This window comes from Pseudocercospora fijiensis (genome assembly GCF_000340215.1).
Source record: "Pseudocercospora fijiensis CIRAD86 unplaced genomic scaffold MYCFIscaffold_5, whole genome shotgun sequence".
NCBI lineage: Eukaryota > Fungi > Ascomycota > Dothideomycetes > Mycosphaerellales > Mycosphaerellaceae > Pseudocercospora > Pseudocercospora fijiensis.
The window spans coordinates 5,274,456-5,294,079 of record NW_006921536.1 but is presented as its reverse complement, the minus strand read 5'-3'; the positions used below and the strand labels follow the sequence as shown (position 1 = coordinate 5,294,079).

The 19,624-nt window shown below is 44.4% G+C and overlaps 2 protein-coding genes across 2 annotated transcripts; both read right to left on the bottom strand.

The window, feature by feature from the left end:
• Positions 1–21: 21 nt before the first annotated feature.
• On the bottom strand, positions 22–832 carry MYCFIDRAFT_40294 (uncharacterized protein; the record flags this gene model as incomplete). The annotated part of the gene is made up of 2 exons (XM_007928797.1): positions 22–415; positions 489–832. The coding sequence occupies 2 exons, from the start codon at positions 830–832 to the stop codon at positions 22–24; spliced, it is 738 nt and encodes a 245-aa protein (XP_007926988.1).
• Positions 833–1,831: 999 nt separating this feature from the next.
• MYCFIDRAFT_82389 (uncharacterized protein) lies at positions 1,832–3,493 on the bottom strand (the record flags this gene model as incomplete). The annotated part of the gene is made up of 5 exons (XM_007929575.1): positions 1,832–2,933; positions 2,990–3,106; positions 3,159–3,289; positions 3,346–3,416; positions 3,472–3,493. The coding sequence occupies 5 exons, from the start codon at positions 3,491–3,493 to the stop codon at positions 1,832–1,834; spliced, it is 1,443 nt and encodes a 480-aa protein (XP_007927766.1).
• Between the last annotated feature and the right edge of the window lie 16,131 nt (positions 3,494–19,624).

Sequence of the window (19,624 nt, the reverse complement as noted above, 5' to 3'; positions counted from 1 at the left end):
CTTCTCTGAAATCCCCCAAATCTACCACCTCTCCCCCATCCCCCTAACATCAACCTCAAACGTAAACCCCCTCCTTCCTTGCAAATGCAAATCCCAATACATCTGCGCAATCCCCTCAGGATCAATTCTCTCCTCCAGCGGCTTATCCCGAAGAAAAGGCTGGCCCCAAGGCGTATCAATCGCACCATCCACAATCACGTGGACGACATGAACGCCTTTAGGACCGAATTCCTTCGCGGCGGAAATCGCTAGAGCGCGGAGGCCGTGTCGGGGAACGCACATCACGGCACTAGTGGGGTTGGCTTTGATTGCGGCGGTGCTGCCGGTGAAGAAGAGGGAAGGGGGGATTTGATGGGAGGGGGGACAGTTGAGGAGGAGGGGGAGGACGGTTTGGGCGAAGAGGAGGGCTCCTCGACTATTATATACGCAGGCAGGCAAAGGTTAGTTCAATCTATTCAAAAGGTTTACGAGGTTTCGAATTCTCTTACACGCTCACGCCAAGTCCCGCATCCATATCCTCCATAGTAATATCCAGCAAAGGTTTCCTCACAAACATGCCACTAGCGTTGAAAATCGCGGTTTGAACTGATGCGTTGGGGAATTTGGTCAAGATTTCCTCAAAAGCGGCTTTCACGCTCTCCGGGTTGGAAATATCGGTGCTAATGCCGTGGGCTTTGCCACCATTTTCGTTTATTTCTTTCTCGACGGGTTGGTAGCTGCTTGGTTTTCTGGCAAGGAGGATGACGGTGTATTTGGAGGCAAAGCGACGAGCGAGGGATGCTCCGGTGCCTGAGCCGACGCCGGCGATGATGGCGAGTTGTTGAGATGACATTGTTGGTAGATGAAGTCTTGAAATCAAGACATGTCGAAGTTCAAAGTATGATGGCATGCGGGAGGTTTTGTCCGTACCTGCATGCTCACCAATCCAAGAAAGTCAAAGCCAATCCCGCTGACTGACCAAAATGCATACGTGATCTCCATCGTCGACGGACGAAGCGGAAAGTCCAGACCAAGACCATGACTGAGGATGTCATGTCCGGAAAACGTAATCTGCGTAGCTGTGATCCAAGATTCCACAACCTTCACCTCCACCGTCTCCGAACGAACCGAACAGAAATCCAAAAACCCCAAACCAAGCCCATTCCCGCAGAAGCCCAAAAAACATAGTATGCATGGCTATTCCCCGACTCAGCAAACACATACCTCCCAGGACGCTGATATACGATCTCTTCGGGTAGGACCTGCTGCTTAAAACTTTCCTCCGAGCAGAGCTTCTCCAAATCCAAAGGAGTCTTCACATCAGTCGTCTTAAGAACCTTCCCATCCTTCGAAATAGCTTCCGTATAAACTTTCTCTTTACCAGCTACGACGCCAAAACGAGTTTCGAAAGAGATCTTCCTACGAGTTCCAAGTAAAGGATGCGCAGGAGGAAAACGTCGAAATTTCCAGGACGCGACTTCAGTCGCTCCGTTCCAGCTGACATGAAAGATTGTTTCGGGCGTGGGCCAGTTGAGACGTTTTGAGATGGTGACGCTGAGGATTGGGGTTTCGGAGGGAGTGCTGGTGAAGTTGAATTTGTAAGCTCGATAGGTATTCGAAGTGTTCTTTTTGCATTTTGCTTCGAGGAGAAGGTCGCCCGCGGCGTTATGTTCGCTGAGGTGACTGTTTTCGCTCCAGCCGATGAAGACGTTGCCGTTCGGGAGACGTTGGAAATTGCCTCGCTGCGAAGAGATACCCTCGCTTGGCTTATTCCAACGTTTGATGGACGCGGCAGTGCAACTCCAAAAGCACAGTCATACTCACCTAACATATATCGATGTATTGATATTTATTATGCCTTGCCATCACAAAAGCTCACCACCGCCCACTTGCCACTCCAAGCCCACTTTCTCGCACCAGTGTCCCCACCTCCGTCCTCCATCGCGCGAAGCTCCTCATCTCTGCCTTTCGGCAGGCCGACAACCACATCAGCTTTGCAAGTCCGCAGCGCCAAGGTCCTCACACCTGAGCCAGGTCCCATCGGCCCGATGGCCTCTGCAAAAGGTGTTGTGGGATCCCACGCGGCATCGGCAGTCAGCTTGCGGTAATTGAGATCACCCTTGAAAATGACGAGCTCGCTTTGCTGCAAATCTTCGTGCAGGTTTGGCGCGGTCTTGGGTAAGCGCCAGTAGCTGCCGGCTTCGGTCCAGACGACGTTCGGGCGAAGCACGATTTTGCCTTCTGCATACAGTGAACTCCAATTCTCGAAGAGCGTCTTCAAGTCGTCGCTTTCTGTTTGTGAGAGTGGCTGAGGCGTGATGTTTCGTGCTTGATCATCCTCGGAGGGCGTCTCGTAGAATCGCTTGGGATCGACGAGGACGCTGAGCATCTCGGCGAAGTCCTTTGGTATCACATCAGACACAAACCATGGGATGTTCTTGGGATGAAGGACAATACTCGTGGCCAAGTCCGCTTGAAGCAAATAGCCAGCGAGAATGAGGTCCACGAACAGCTCGAAACCGGCATTGTCGAGCACAATGTCGATTCTGCGATCTCTGGCGCCTGCACTCTTTGCCTTGCTGAGGATTGCAAAGGCTTTGTCGAAGTCGTTGACAATGATCTTGTCTTCGTTTGCTTTGCGAGCATTGGAACCCTGCAGTTTCTGGATATCGTCATAGGATAGGTTGGTGAGAAGGGACAGGTCTGTGGCATTTCCCCACAAGCAGATTTCGCACATTTCGATGAAGAGCAGCTTTTCAGCTTGTTCGCGCTCCTCGTCGGATGCGGTGCTCAACGCCGACTTGTTTGATTGCAGCTGCTTTGTGAGGTCATTGTACCGTGCTGCGAGCTCCAGAACGGCAGGTCGAGATGAGCGGAAAGTGGAGAGCTTCTGCTTTGAGAAGACATCGTAATTCTTCCAATGCTTCGAGAGGGCGAAGAGAGTGGCAACACGTCTATCATTTTCCAGTCAGCTTCTGTCGAGTAAGAAGCCTATCATACACCGCCATACCGATATAGGTAGCACTCTGAATAGAGCCAGGCGACATCATGCCATTTCGGATTGCCGCGCTGCTGAAGTTCGTGGTTGTAACGTGCTATATCCGGCTCTCCATCGTCTTCAAGTGGTCTGAGTTGGTATGTGAGCGCGTTACATGCCTTGTCATTACACGTCTTCTTACGTCAATTGGCGGTTGTGCTGAAGCTCATACTTGAGCGCCGCGATGCCGGAAGTGATTGTCTTGCCCTCTTCGACTTTGGCAGGATCGCTTTCTTTGATGACCGCTTTATGCAGATCGTCAATGGCACCAGTCTATCGCCACCGTCAGTGACTCTCCTCATGGCAATCGGGCCATGCCGCCTGCATACCAGGATGACTGGCCACCTCTCGCTTGCGGAAGTTGCGGCGAATGAGGTAGGATCGCTGGTGGAGTATTGGGCTGCAACGTGTCAACCAATGCAGTAAGAGCCTCGCGGTAGCCTCTTATCACTCACGGACTTTGGGGTCGTCCTCCATCTTGCTCTATGTCTATGTCTGTGTTCGAGAGCTTGAAGCGGGAGTTCAAAGTTTTTGGTTGAGCGCGTCGCGACTGCCCGATTCGGAGATGCCGCTTTCTTGGCATGCACGGGAGCTTGATTGGCAGCTTGCTGCCAATCTAAGGACCGCGCCCTCGCGCGCGAAATTCCAAGTTGTCCGCCAAGACCCGAATGATTGGCTGAGAATTTTTGCAGAGCCAATTGTACTATCAAAGTTGATGTAGAATTTGACTTACCCCGGATTTCAGCGTAGAACGTCAATCGAAACAAATATTAAAGGGAAATTTGACTTGCCCCGGATTTTAGCGTAGGTATTAGCTAGTGTTAGCTAGTATTAGCTAGTGTTAGCTAGTATTAGCTAGTATTAGCTAGTATTAGCTAGTATTAGCTAGTATTAGCTAGTATTAGCTAGTATTAGCTAGTATTAGCTAGTATTAGCTAGTATTAGCTAGTATTAGCTAGTATTAGCTAGTATTAGCTAGTATTAGCTAGTATTAGCTAGTATTAGCTAGTATTAGCTAGTATTAGCTAGTATTAGCTAGTGCTAGCTAGTATTAAAATCTAAGTTGTCCGCTAATACCGAAATAATTAGTACCGTAGCTACTAATCTAGATACCGCGCCTACTGCCCGCGAAAATCTAAGTTATCCGCTAAGACCGAAATAATTAGCTAAGAATTTTAGTAGAAGTAATATTTAATTAAAGATTAAAGGGAAGTTTAACTTATCCCGGATTTTAGCGTAGAACGTAAATCGAAAGCGCTTAACGAACCCTGGATATAAGCGTAATACGCTAATAAAAATTTAGTAGGAGCCTAACGTATACTAAAGACCTAGATATAGCTATATCCTACTAAATACGAAGCCTATACTACTAGTAACTTTAGACTATTAGGCTATTAGTAGGGATACTAGTAGGCAACTACTAGTAGGACTAGGTATTAAGAAAACTATTAACAGACCTATTAATTAGACTATTAGGTAAACTGTTAGATAGACTATTAGATAAACTATTAGCTAAACTATTAGTAAACCTCATAATAGAACTAATAATAAAACTAATAATAAAACTAATAATAAAACTAATAACTCAAATGGCACTAATAGTAAAACTATTAGTAAAACTACTAATAGGACTATTAATAAAACTGCTAATAAAACTGTTAACAAAACTACTAATAAACTACTAGTAAAACTACTAAGACTACGAGCTAACCTACGAATAGGACTACTAATTAAAGTACTAAGACTACTAACTAAACTAGAAACAAAACTATTAATAAAGCTACTAGTAAAACTATTAAAGAAACTACTAATAACATACTAATTAAAATTTTCGTTAAGCTGAAACTAGCAATCGAACTGCTAATGAAACTATTAATTAAATAGTTAATTAAGCTATTTTTGAAATTACTAATAAAACGACTAATTAAACCACAAGTTAAGCTACTAGTTAAACTACTAATTAAAATACTAACGAGATTTTAAATCAAAACGTTACTAGGAAATTAGTAGTAATTAAACTGCTAATCGAACTGCTAGCTAAACAACTAATCAAACTACTAATCGATCTACTAATCGACCTAATAATCAACCTACTAATTAACCTATCTCTATTTAGAAGTTAGTAATTTAGTACTATATACTTTAAATTATATAATTTATCGGGGGACTAGCTACTAACAAAACAATAGTTAAAACTTCCGTTAGACTAAGACTAGTAATCGAAGTACTAATTAAACTATTAATTAAATGTTTAATTGAACTACTAATGAAATTTCTAATAAAACTACTAATAAAACTACTAGTTAGACTACTAATAAAACTACTAGTTAAACTACTAATAAAACTACTAATTGAACTACTAATTCAATTTGAAATTAAACTATTACTAGTAATTTAAACTACTAATCGAACTACTAATAGAACTACTAATCCAACTGCTAATTAAACTAGTAATCAAACTATTAATCAAACTATTAATCGAACTACTAATCGAACTACTAATCGAACTATTAATCGAACTATTAATTAAACTATTAATCGAACTATTAATCGAACTATTAATCGAACTATTAATCGAACTATTAATCGAACTATTAATCGAACTATTAATCGAACTATTAATCGAACTATTAATCGAACTATTAATCGAACTATTAATCGAACTATTAATCGAACTATTAATCAATCTACTAATAAACTTACTAGTTGACCTATCTCTATTTAAAAGCTAGCAGTTTAGTATTATATACTTTAAACTTTATAATTTATTAGGGGACTAGCTACTGCTAAAGTACTAATCAAAATTTCCGTTAGACTAAAACTACTAATCGAACTACTAATTAAACTATTAATCAAACTACTAATTAAACTACTAATTAAACGGTTTAATTAGTTAAACTACTAATTAAACTACTAATTAAACTACTAATTAAACTACTAATTACGTTTTGAATTAAACTATTACTAGTAATCGAACTTCTTCTTAAACTACTAATTAAACTATTAATCAAACTATTAATCAAACTATTAATCAAACTATTAATCAAACTATTAATTAAACTATTAATTAAACTATTAATTGAACTATTAGTCGAACCGTTAATCGACCTCTACTAATCGACCTATCTCTATTTACAAGTTAGTAATTTAGTATTCTATACTTTAAACTATATAATTTCTCGGAGGACTAGTAGTAGAAATGACTAGTATAATAGCTAAATCTATAATACCTAGATAGTATAGCTTAAAGCTATTAATCTCTAAGAATTATACTACTAGACTTACTAGCTAGAGGATAACTACTAGTAATTAGGGGGTTATATATAATATATCTTAGCCTCTACTAAGGTAGTATATCTATTCTTTTAGTATATGTCTATTTATAGCCTAAATAATTAAGATTTATTTATATATCTTAAGCTAAGGTTAATAACTTTTACTACTAGCAAATTTACTACTAAAGTCTAAATCGCTATTTTAGTATATAGCTAAAGTCCTATTCTCTCTTACTATAGCAATTAGCTAAGTAGTACTTAGTATTTGCTATAGATATTTTTAATTTTTAACTAAATATTTAAAGCCTACTGTTACGGTTTAGACAGTAGTGCGGCCGATCCTACTCCGGATACTATCGATCCTGCCGCAGATTAGGACGATTAATATATATAGTTTCCTAGGCTAGTAACTAACTAACAATTAATTATCTTTATATACTAGAATCGTGTCCGTCTCCGCTCTATAGAGCGTATTCTAACAACTTAGTAGCTTCGCTAAGATTACGACCTAATTGGCTTCTATACTAATCAACTCCTCTACTAGAACCGAGCTATTAGTCCTAATTGCGACGAGAACCGAGACGATTAGCTAAGGATTCCCCCGATCTAGCGCCGACCGCGACGATTCGACTCGCTACGTTACGACCGATATTCACTCGATTTATACTATTCCGCACTAGTCGGCGGCTACCTACTATAGTGCCTCGCCGACACTAATATACTATATACCCGAATCGCCTAACCGCGGATTCGGTAGGTAGCCGCGCTTTAGCGGCTAGCAGCTATTTCCCCGCATCCCTAGGAAGGCACCTTTTAAGGAACAACGGAAGGATTAGCCCTAACTAGTTAATAAACTACCTTTTGCTACTAATCTAGACAGCCTCCGTAACGATACTCTACTATATAACGCTTTACGTTAATCCTACGCTTCGTTTCGCTTCTAACCCGGATAGAAGTACAAATCTGTTAAACTAGCGGTCCGACCGCTACCCTAGTACCGTAATCTTAGATTACTAGATACTAAGTCTTATATCCTACGTATTTGTACCTTTATCGGCTACTACGTCCGGCATAGCGAGAATTTTGCAGTCTAACTTAGAGCAAAGTACGGCCGTATAGACCTGCTTGCCTCCTACGTCCTATAATACTACCCGCGACTAGGAAATCTACTACCGTCTTAGGCTAAGATCGACGAGCTATACCTATATACCCTCGACGGGATCGACTTCCCTAGCTAGTAGGTAGTCGATAAAGGCACCTTAATACGATCAGTTAAGGAACTAAAAGCAGCTTTTCCGAATACTCGCGATTTGTACTATTATAAGCAGTTTTTCCCTAAGATATACTCGCCCGCGGACATTAAACAAGCACGAGTAAGAGAGCAACGCCCGTAGCCCGATCCGGCTACTTATCGCTCGCCTTCTTCGTAGGCACCGGAGTTTTCGCCGATTACTTAGTAGGCGGCGTCGTTGCTACTATCCTCTCCGAGTAGGTATCGACCGCCTAGAGCTACTACCTATTTAGAATAGCTACGCGCGCGACGTCCTAATAATTATATAGATAGTATATTGCCCTCTATGTTTCTACGTAGACTGTTACTAATAAGGATCTCTAGCGATAAATCCTTGCTATAGGAATCCTCGCCGTACCCTCTACTAGATAACGGACGAGGCCTAATAGACTGTAATTATAAGGACGCGCCGCGAGGCCGCGGGCTAACGAAGGGAAATCTAGGCAATAGCGAGCCTCGTAGCCGGCACTAGCGTCCGCTATCTATAGGGTCTACGATAGAGCTAGATCGTAGCGAGATTCGTAAATAACTAGACTAGTAGCGCCTATATGCCTTATAGGAGTCGGTACTACGTCGAGGTATTATCTTAGATAACCGCCTCGCCTAATTTCTTATAGAATAATGCCTTTCTTCTTAACCGGATTAGACCGGTTCCTAGGCGGGCCCCGAAGACTACGATAATAGTCGCGACGATCGTTCGCGTATCGTAGGTAGCAATCGTTCCTACGCCGGCTAGGGCGATCTAGGGTAGGAGGACCGCGACGGCTACTATAGCTACGAGTTCCGAGAGCAAGTCGAGGACTATCTTAGCCGGCGTTAGAGGTCGCGACTTAAGAGAGCCGGTTTAGTTTCTAAGAATAGCCGCCGCGACTCGCTATAGGATCTAAACGACTCGCCCGACGGCTAACTAGCTAGCTACAGCCCGCGGTTAGGTCTAGACGGTAATTAAGGCTATAATTACGCTATATATAGCGGAGGGAATACTAGCGGAGATCCTCGCTACTACTAGCAACCGGGACGCGATAGGAATACTAGCTAGATAGGCAAATTTGCTCCTAATAATCTATATAATTACTAGCAAACGTACGCCTAGGGCTAGGCCGCTCGTAAGCCTAAACGCAACGGAAATGCTAGCTAGGCGGGCTAATTTATTCCCGATCTACGTAGTTACTAGCAACCGTATACCTAGGGCTAGGCTGCTCGGGAGCCTAAACGCAATAGAAACGCTGCCTAGACGGGCTAATTCGCTCCCGATCTGCTATATTACTAGCAAACGTACGCCTAGGGCTAGGCTACTCCTAGCTAGATACGACAATTCGCTCCCGATAACCCTCGCTGCTATTAATAAGCGCCGCCCCGGGGCTACGCTACCTATACTAGAGGGAATATAGGCTAGTCGCGCTAATTTCGTCTAGATAATCCTCGCTATTACTAATAAGCTTACTAGCAAGCTTATACCCTAGGCCCTTATACGCAAAACAGTAGCTCGTACGACACTAACCGATACGATAGCTATACGGAGTATAGCGAGCTAAATCCCGGTTATTAGCGTAAGAACCGGAAGGGAAAGTATCGCGCTCGCGGTTCCCCTTCGCTATCTAATAGCTCGTCGAGCGACGATAATAGCTACTATAGCGGAAAACATAGCGCGTATCGCCGGGCTCGCCGTTATCGCTATTATAGAGATCGTTCCTCGTCTAAATTAGACTCCGAAGAACTAGCCGACTATCGGTACCGTCCTAGGTTCGATCTAGCTCGTCTAGGATTCTTCGACCCGACGCTAAGTATAACGGAATATAGCGACGGCGATTACGCCTTAGTAGGCAATAAAATAACCTACCGATCGGTATATGCCTTTATCTCGGCGGCTAAGGACTATATATATATCGTAGGATTAGAGGAGGTTCGCCTTAATATTTCCCTTTGTTTCCGCGGAATTGTATAGACCTAGTACTAGGCGCAGATTTCTAGTTAAAATCGCCGCTATCTTCGTAAGGGGCACGGCATTAAGCGTTAATAAGAGAAGCTTAGCAAGCGCTAGAAGATTTCGGTAGTAAAGGCGATAAAGCTACTTAACTAGTAGTCGTATAGGTAGAAGGACGTTAGAGTAGGGAAGTCGATTACAGACTATATCGTTATAACGATAAAGTTAGCGGGCGACGCTAGCTTCGGTAAAGAACTGCAAATCCTATAGGCCTATCGCCGTTTAGAGCCGCGTTTCTAGGAGGCTCTATTCGAACTAGACGAGGGTACGACGACGGACGAATTCGTTATAGCCTACGAGAAGAAGTTCTATATATAGGAGTAGATAGCTACCGGAGGTAAGAATCGTCGCTAGCCTAACTATTAGGGAAGCGGTCGCGATAATCTACTAAGAAGAGCCGACGGTGCTCGGAATTAGAAGGATAATCCTAGCTAGACTAGATCGTTAGGCGAGTATCGCGCCCGTTTTAATACTAACAAATAGCAGAATCGTCCTAATAACTACTATTAGAACAATTAGCAACCTAACGTAAGCGGAAGCGAGCTATAGAAGAAGTTCTTCCCTTAGAAGGATCTAAAGCGCCTCGATAGGGCCGCCGACGCGAAGCCGCGCTAGAATAATCGTTAATAAGCGTACTTCGGTAGCGAGGAAGCCCCGGAGCAAATTCCTTCTAAACGGGCCTATTATAGTACCGAGGATACTAACCTAGAATAGTTATAGGATTAGTCGTAGGACGCGGACGACTCCTAGCCTATTAAGTAAAGTTACTTCGGCGACCTAGGCGAAGATATATATTATTCGGACCCGTATTAGTCCGAGTATAGTACCTACTTTAGCGGTATCGGCACTCCTCTTTCGCTTGCGGCTAAAGCCCCTTAAGAAATTAAAGTCCCCTCTAGTATTCGTCTATATCTTTCGTCCGCCTACGCCTATAAGATATACGGTTATAAATTCGCGTCGAGAAATCTCTTATACTATTACGTTCGTACCGGCTACGCGAAGAAATTAGCGCCGCCGCCGCCTATATAGTAAAGATTGCTAGATAACCCTATAGTCTACCGATCTGTAGCGGTACCGTTAGTATAGCGCAGCTACGCCTTTCGCAACTTTTAGTATATAACGTTTCCTTACCGATTTTCGCCCTAGGGCGCTACGGAGTAGATTTATTTAGACACCGGCTATACTATAACTCTCGCCGATAAAGCATTCGTGCTTTAATAGCGGCCCGATATCTAGATTCTCTATCTTCGCGAGCCGCTTAAAATTAGGGGTATTATAGGGGCTTAGGCTACATCCGAGTATATTTAGTTAGATTTTTATATACTATCGCAGCGTGCGGACGGCACGGTAGCGCTAGCCTATACGGTCCGCGAGGTTTACCTTATTCCGAGTTTGAAGGCTAAGATTCTATAGGGAATAGACGCGGTCGCTATTAAAGGTATAAAGATTAACGTGCTAGTAAGGAAGGTTACGGTTGCTAATTAGGGCAACGCTACCTTTAAGGTTAGCGTAAAGCGAAAGAAGGGTAAACCGGTCCTTAATCGCCCTATCCGCGTAGCAAGCGATATCTAGCTTCTACCTCGTTCGGTAACTATAGTCCTAATTAATTTTGCCGGCGAACTACTATAATAACGCGACTTCTTACTAGAAGTAGGATTAGTACTATAACCGTACGGATCTGCCTAGGGATTGTCTGCCGGATCGCCGCCGTTAGTGTCGGTATACAACTAGTTAGTAGACTCGTCCTTCTCGTACGCGCAAGTCCGCAATAATTCTACCTCCGAAGTACTTCTAAAGGCCGGCTAGCGAATTAGTACGCTACTAGATTCTACCTTCGAAGGCGCTTTTTACGTAGACGCCGAGGATTATAGGCTAGCCGCGCTAAATCTAAACGCGCTAATAATAATAGCTAAGCTCGAGCAGAAGTACAACTTAGGTATAACTATCTACGGCGCGCCCGATCGGGCTAACGCAATCGCCGTAGTAGTAGAAAAATATCCTAAGCTCTTTACGGATCGGCGTACGATTATTAATATCCCCGAGTCTAAATATATACCGATCCTTACAACCCTAGACTACCTTAACAAACTCCCTCCGCCTAAGGTAATTAATTTAGGAAAGCGAGATCGGGAAGTAGTCGATAAGATATACGAAGATCTCTATAACTAGGGCAAAATAGAGTTTACTACCGAACTAACACCCTTCGGGTTCCCCGTCTTTATAGTTTAGAAGCGCGTGCCCGATAGGAAGGGCAGCAACGTTAATAAGCCTAGGGCGGTAGTAGACATTTACGCTCTAAACCGTATGTCGATACCGGACAGTTACTAGATTCCGCTCTAGTCCGACCTATTTAGCCTCCTAGTAGGATGCAACTATATTAGTACTATAGACTGCCTAACATTCTTCTACTAATAGGGAGTACGTAAGGAGGATCGCTACAAACTAGCGATTAATACCTACCGTAGATAGGAGCAGTTTAACGTAGCTATTATAGGCTACTCGAATAGCGTGCAATTTGTTTAGCGGAAGCTAGATCGCATCCTACGCGACTATCGGGGCTTTACTCGAGTATATATCGATAATATCGTAGTATTCTCGCGGACGCTAGAGGAGCACCTACGCTATTTAAAGGAGGTTTTTCGCCTCCTAGACGCTATCTCTATTAGTATTAGTCCGAAGAAGACGTTTCTTAGTTTCCCGTCGGCGATATTACTAGGCTAATATATTAGTAGGCTAGGTCTCGCGACGAGCGATAAGAAAATCGCCGCGATTACCTCGCTCTAGTTCCTAGAGTCCGTCTAAAAGTTAGAGCACTACCTTAGCTTAACTAACTAGCTCCGTTAGTATATACCCTATTACGCGTAGATAGCCGCGCCTTTATAGGCCGAGAAGACTAGATTGCTTAAGGGAGCGCTACTAATAGGCAATAGGAGACGACGGTATATCGCGATAACTCTATTAGGGGAAAATCTAGAGTATCGCCTAGAATTAGTTAAGGCATTTAATTACCTCTAGTCTATGTTTAGATCGCCCGAATTCCTCTATTACTTCGACTACTCGAGACGACTTTACGCTAATATAGACTCCTCGAGGGAGTTCGGGCATAGCGTAGTAGTCTACTACGTTAAAGGCGATCCGGAGCTACTCTTCGACGAATACGGTAAGGCGTAACTGTTCCCTCGCTACCGTATCTAGCTAATTCTGTTTCTTAGCCGTAGATTGAGTAACGTAGAGAAAAGGTACTAGCTAACCGAGCTAGAATACTCCGGGATTGTCTAGATAGTAAGAAAAATCGGCTATTTAATGCACGCTTTAGCGTACCCTACTACGATCTTTACGGATTACTACGCCGTAGTAGGCCTTACTAACTCGGTCTCGCTAACTACGACGACCGATACGGGCAAACAGAACCTCAAGCTAGTGCGGGTATCCCTATACCTATCCTAGTTTCGTATTAGCATAGTATATCGCCTAGGCCGTATCTACCTAGTTCTAGACGCTCTTAGTCGCCTTCTCGGCGACCTCGAATCCCCTAAGAAAGATCCGGAGGCGGAAAATCTAGATCCCTTTACGTACTATAGGTACGGCGGTTTATCTAGTCTAGGGGCGTTCTATATAATCCTAGTAGAGATAGATCTAGCATTTAAGCGTAAGCTTTCGCTAGCATACGAGCACGACGACTACTAGTCGATAGTATAGCGACTAGTGCGCCGTACGCGAGCGCGTAACGCGCTCGAGCGCTTGTATCTCGATAGAGTAGATATCCCTACCGTTACGAAAGACCTAGTTCCGTACGACAAAGGTAAGGACCTGTTCGCCGGGGACGAGTTTAGCAACCCCTTAGGGATTAAGTTCTTTAAGCGAGACGACCTGCTCTACTGCCGCGAATCTACGGCAGGTCGCGAGCGTTTATATATCCCTTAGTCTATAGTTAAAGACGTGTTTGCGTAAGCGTACGACGATAGGCACTATTAAGGGTTCTATCGCTACTACGACCGGCTTTAAGCGTCTTTTTATATCTAGGGTATAAGTAGGAAACTCCGCAAATACATCGACTATTACTAGTAGTGCCTCTTAATCTAAACGCAGCGTTATGCGCTATATAGCGAATTGTAACCTATCCCGCCGACTAGAGGCGTTTTCTATACCGCTATAGTAGATCTAGTAACGGCGCTACTAGTTAGTCCTAGTAGTATAGAGGCTATCCTTATATCTACGTACAAATTCTCTAAAAAGGTAGCGATAGTCGTAGGTCGTAAAGATTAGGAGGCAGTACGGTAGGGCGTAGCGTATATCGACTACCTCTACCTTATAGATATAAGCTTCCCTATAGTAATAATTGCCGATCGAGATCCGCGTTAGCTCTTAGGCTTTATAAAGGATGTCTTCGACCGATTGCGTTCTAAGCTGCTAACTTCTATAGTATACTACCCCTAAACCGATAGGCAATCGGAAAGAACAAATTAAACGGTTAAAACCGCACTTCGATACTAGCTCTCCGAATACCTAGGCGAAGATTAGACGCAGTATATCGCTTCTCTCTAGGCTACGTTAAACAATTCCTATAGCGCTATAACCGGATAGTCGTCTAACGAAATCGTAATAGGGAAGCGTACGAACCTAGACTCGATTACGTACTTAGACGATTACCCTAACGAATTAGCGGTAGCCCGAGGCAGGATCTAGAAGGAAGCCTAGGATACGATAGCGTAGGGAGCGATAAAGATAAAAGAACGATATAACGCTAAGCATAAGCTACTAATACTACGTCCGGGCGACAAAGTTATACTTAAGCTCTCCGTTAGGCTCGGTTATTCGGGCTACAAGGTTCTAGGGCAATTACGGAAGTTCGGCTATCGTCGCGAAGGTCTATTTAAGGTACTCGAGCGTGTCGGTCGGCTCGTATACCGTCTCGACCTACCGCCGATTATGAAAATCTATCTAGTAATCTCTATCGCGTATCTTAAGAAGGCCTCGTCGGAGCTAGATCCCTTCGGACGAAAGGCTAATTACGAACTACCGCTAGTAGCTATAGAAGAAGCACTTAGCGATTATAACGAAGGAGATTCTTACGAGATAGAGAGGGTACTCGATAGACGTATAATCGTTCGCTATAGTAAGCCGATCCGCTAGTTTCTAGTTAAGTAGCTCGGCTATAGCGACGCCTATAACGTTTAGTACGATATCGATAATCTAGAAGCCGCGCGAGAATTAGTCGAGGCGTTCGAGTAAGCGTATCCCGAAGACGAGCAACCGCCTTAGAAGAGTATTAGAAGAGTAGTCTAGAAAACGCGCTATCGTTAGCCTTTTTTAGACGAAACGTAGCCGCGTCGGTCCGAGCGCTAGCGCGGTAACGCGGCTCCTACGGAGTCGTAACGCGCTTATACCGGTAGCTAACCTATTCCTACCGCGCTATCTTAGACCCTAACCGTTATCGCAGACAGTAACCGGCCCGAGTTGCCGATAGTCGCTATCCTATCCGTACTATTAGCATTAATTTTAATATCCTAATCCGGATTCTCGATTAGAATATATTCCTTGCCTTTTTATAGTAGAACGTCGATATTTAGTTTCGCTCGGCGAGCGCGACATTAGAGGCGCCTACGATAGAGCCGGTTCTAGGAGAACTATTATAGCAAGTATAAGAAAAGCAAGTTCTCGTAGTAGGCGTTTCCTTTAGGGAAGACGTATAGTTTACGGTAGACGATATTAAAGCATATATTACGAAAATTGCCGGCCTACCGACTTAGACGGTTAGCGTTAGAATAAGCCTAATATATACCGACGGCCTTTTAGAGGATATAGGAAACAGATTGTTTGCAATTACCGAGACCGGAAAGGAAGGCTATCGTTACTACGAAGGAGGCCGAGATTCCCCCTATTACTTGCGCTAGAAGAAGGAAATGCCTTAGGAAACCGCCGAAGCCCGTAGGCAGATCTTAGCCTGTCTTTTATTAGGCGACCTATAGCTCGTTACTCTCTACTCGGCGGTAGCTAAGGCCTTTGCTTAGCCGACCTACTCTGTTTTCCTAGCTACCGAGGCACTCGTTATAGACGGCTACGTCTTTCTCCGTAATAGCGCACACTATTATATTACTAATAGAGGCGTAGAATACTACGGCTAGATACTCGCCGACCGCGAGGCTAAGCGCCGCGTCGCCCCTAGCAATAGCCTATTTATTACCGGCTATACCCTAGAGGTTGCTAAAGACCCCGAGGATAGCGAACTCGACGCCGGTTAGGAAGATATTAGTTAGGATACTAGGGAGAATAGGGCCGATAGTAACGAGCGGAGCGGCGATTAGGAAAATGCTAGAGAAAAGGGTAGCGGAAACGACGCCGATAAGGGCGAGCCGGGTAGTAATTAGAAGGAGAATAAAGCGTAGCGGAACAGTACTAACTTAGAGGACGATTAAGGTAAGAATAAGGCGGACCGGATAGAAATAGAGGACTACTTCGCGGCCTATTCTAACGAGCTCGGATTAAACAATACTAGCCTAACGATTAGACAATTTAATATAGCCTAGCGTCGCTAGTTCGCTAACGCGAGACTAATCCTCCCTAATTTAGCCCTTAAGCTGCTACGCGATACGAGTTTTGCCTACTTACGCGCCTACGCGCTAGCGGTTATCGTAGTAGCGAACCCGACTTACTCCTTTACGAAAGCGAGTTAGAGAAGCGCTGTCGAATCGCTTACGACTAGGCGTAATTAGAGCGCGACGTTAGCGGCCTATCTGTTCGACGGCGCTTAGTAGGACACTCCGCTACTTTGCGGCTATTAGATCTTCTAAAAGATCGACGCTATCTAGCGCGATAATCCGGCTTAGTCGTAGAACCTATACCTCGATACGTAGGACTTCGTACCTAAGAGCGCTAATACTATAGATACGATCGAGGGAGAGTACGTTTAGCGCTATCGACCTAACTACGCGCACCTACGGGACTATACCGAGGGCGATACCTATTATTTGCATTGCGATTAGTATAACCCTACCGCCGATATAGGGCTAGACGTACTAGAAGCTCTAAGGGATAGATACGAAAGCGTACGTAAGACGCTTAACGAGGCTCTTAAGGAAGTACGCGCTCGGTTAATAGGCCTAGAACATTCGATAGACAACGGACTGTAGGTAGAGCGTACGTCGACGTTATAAGCAGCACCGGCGATCTTATTGTCGTTAGGACAATTAACTTTACCTCCGCGGTCTCCGTAGCTGCCGCCGAAGTTACTAGGACAATCGACTTTAGCGTAATAACAATCGACTTTACCGCCGCTATCTCCGTAGTTCCTAGCCGCACTACCGAAATTATTATTACCTATACCGTAGCTACGATCTTAAGCGCTATTCTCGTACTTATAGGCCCTACCGACATCTCGATTACGCGCTTAGCCGGCGTCTACGCGTTCTCGCCTACGACCTGCGTCCCTAGAGGCGCTACCGCTAGTGCTCTAACTATTACGATTGAGACTACTAACTAACGATATAATTGCTAAGCGAATTATTTATTTCGCCCTACCTTCGCCCGGTCGTCGGCCCTAATTATACTAATTCTAGCGCGACGCCGAATTTACTTAGTACTAGCGCACTATCGACGAGTTAAGAACGCGCGGCTTCGTCGGACAGTCGGAAACGCTAGAGGCCGCTTGTATCCGCTAGCTAAAAGAAGCGGAGGAGTGCGACTTCTTAGTAGCTAGAATCCGGTTTATAGGCATTAAGGGCGATAAGGAGTTTTACAGTAACCGTTACTACGATAGAGCGTAACACATCTTCTAAGCTTTATTTAAATAGGACGTAAACAGTGCCTTACTAGAGCTGTTTCGCCTAAACAAGCCTTACGATTAGCAGGTAGAACATATTTAGACACGCTTAAAGCTCTACCCGCTCTATCTAAAGTTGTTATATTACGACAACCCGATATAGATCCCTACCGAACTGTATTACTATACTGCGTAACCGGTATACGACGTAGACGCTACCCTTTAGGAACGCGAATACGACAAGCTAGTTACGACCTTCTATATCCTAGACGGCGGCCTAGAACTCGACTACTCTATTTTCCGTATACTAGAGTTAATCGAGAAGTGTAACTATCCGGATAACGAGTACGATCTTCCTAATTATACCGATCCTATAGCGGAACGCACCCTTATTCGGTTGTATACGCGTAGAGCCCTCGATACCGACGGCCGTCTACTCGATTTTCTAACGTTAGATACGAAATTTAGAGGAATTTTCCCGCGATTAGTAACGTTTTAGTCCGCGTACTTACGCTACGGACCGGACGCCGTCGACGATTAGCCTCTAACCGACTACCGCTTCTTTACGCAACTACCGCCTCTACGATATCGCGTAATCGGTCTTACCGTCCGCTAATTTATACGAAACGTATAGCATCTGCTAGCGCTCCCGCTTATTGCAGCCTATAACTAGGTCGAAGAGACACTTCCGTTCGACTATATCGTCGCTATTATAGGCAACGGACGCCCTGCCCTATATACCCGCGCCGTCGACGGTTCGGATATTACCTATTGTACCTAAGGCGTCGACCGCGAGGTTAGTATAAGAATTGCCTAGGAAAAGGGTAGTAAGGCCGATCTTACTAACGCTCTAGTCTACTAATTCCTATTCGACCCTATTATAGGTCGACTCTCTACGCTTCGCTTCCCTCTAGAAAACGCGCAAATTAGCGACTAATGCGTCTATATACTAATGCGTATAAAGGTCGCTAGCCTTATTAGCGCCGAATAGCTATAGCGATACTAGTTAACGACGTTTAACGCTTAAGGTCTCCTATTGCCGTAGCGTCGCTAGTTAGGCGAACCGGCGGTTACTTAGGACGTTAAGGATTACTATTAGCGCTATGTCTACGTATACGGCGTCTATTCCCTACGGGGAGAGGGCTATACCGCCGACCTAGTCGACCCTAATAAGATATACGACGATATAGTAACACACAAATCGTACGGATATCCTTAGGTTCTAGTAGGATATCGCGAGTATATAAGCTACGCCGAGGCTAAACTTAAGAAGATCCCTATACTTACTCTCGATAAGAAGATCGCCCTCGATTAGGACGCGATCGTATAGCTATCCTTTAGAGATAAGGACTATATAAGTAACCTATTTAAGGCCTATATAGACAAGATTATAGCGAACCTACCCGCTAGCTTTAGAGTGCCCTTAGGAATCTTAAAGAACTAGCCTAAGAAGAAGATAAACAAGCAACTAGTGCCTAACGCCTTCGTACCGGCAGCTACGAGAGATAATGTAGTTAATTCGCTCGCGGATCGTAACGAGAGCGCTCGTTAGTATAACGTCGACGAGACGTAGGACCCGGTATCTTCCTACCTTATTCCTAACGATAACTATAAGCTAGATAAGGGTGATACTACGAACGCCGTTACTTTCGGTAAGATTCTGCCTTAGGCCGCCCTACCTCCGTCGCGGAGCTAAAACAACGGGTCGCGAGGTAGCCGCGTTAATAAACAGCTAGAGGCTAACAAGCTAAGTCGCATACGACTACGCGTAGACAGCAACTATAGCATACCGCCACTACCGCCGCCGTCGCGCAAGGAGAGCAATAATACCGAAAATACCGCTATATTTGCTAGCGCGATCGAGTAGGTAGACCTTAAATTGCTACTACTTCCGACCCTGCCCCTCTACGCTCTAAGCGGCGCTAGAGGCCGCCTATAACTAGTAGTTAATTAGACGATACTTACTAACCGCTCCCTTAACTAGAACGCACTTCTCGTATATCGATAGGCTAAGTATTACGACTACCTTATAGCGCAGATAAAGGATAGTAGAGATGCAATGCTAGTAACGGCCGCTTAGAACCGCGTAGTAGTATAGGTCGCGCTTTAGACCGGCAAGCAAAACATAGCGCTCCTCGCGGACGATTTTCTCCGCGATGCTACTAGCAACCTACCTACCGTCGCCTTAGTTCCGGCCGATTCGCTAGCAATTCTCGGCGGTAGTATTAGTAATACTACTAAAGAGGAGATTAACGGCCTATAGGAGGTAACCGATCGATACCTAGGCAAATACACTTTA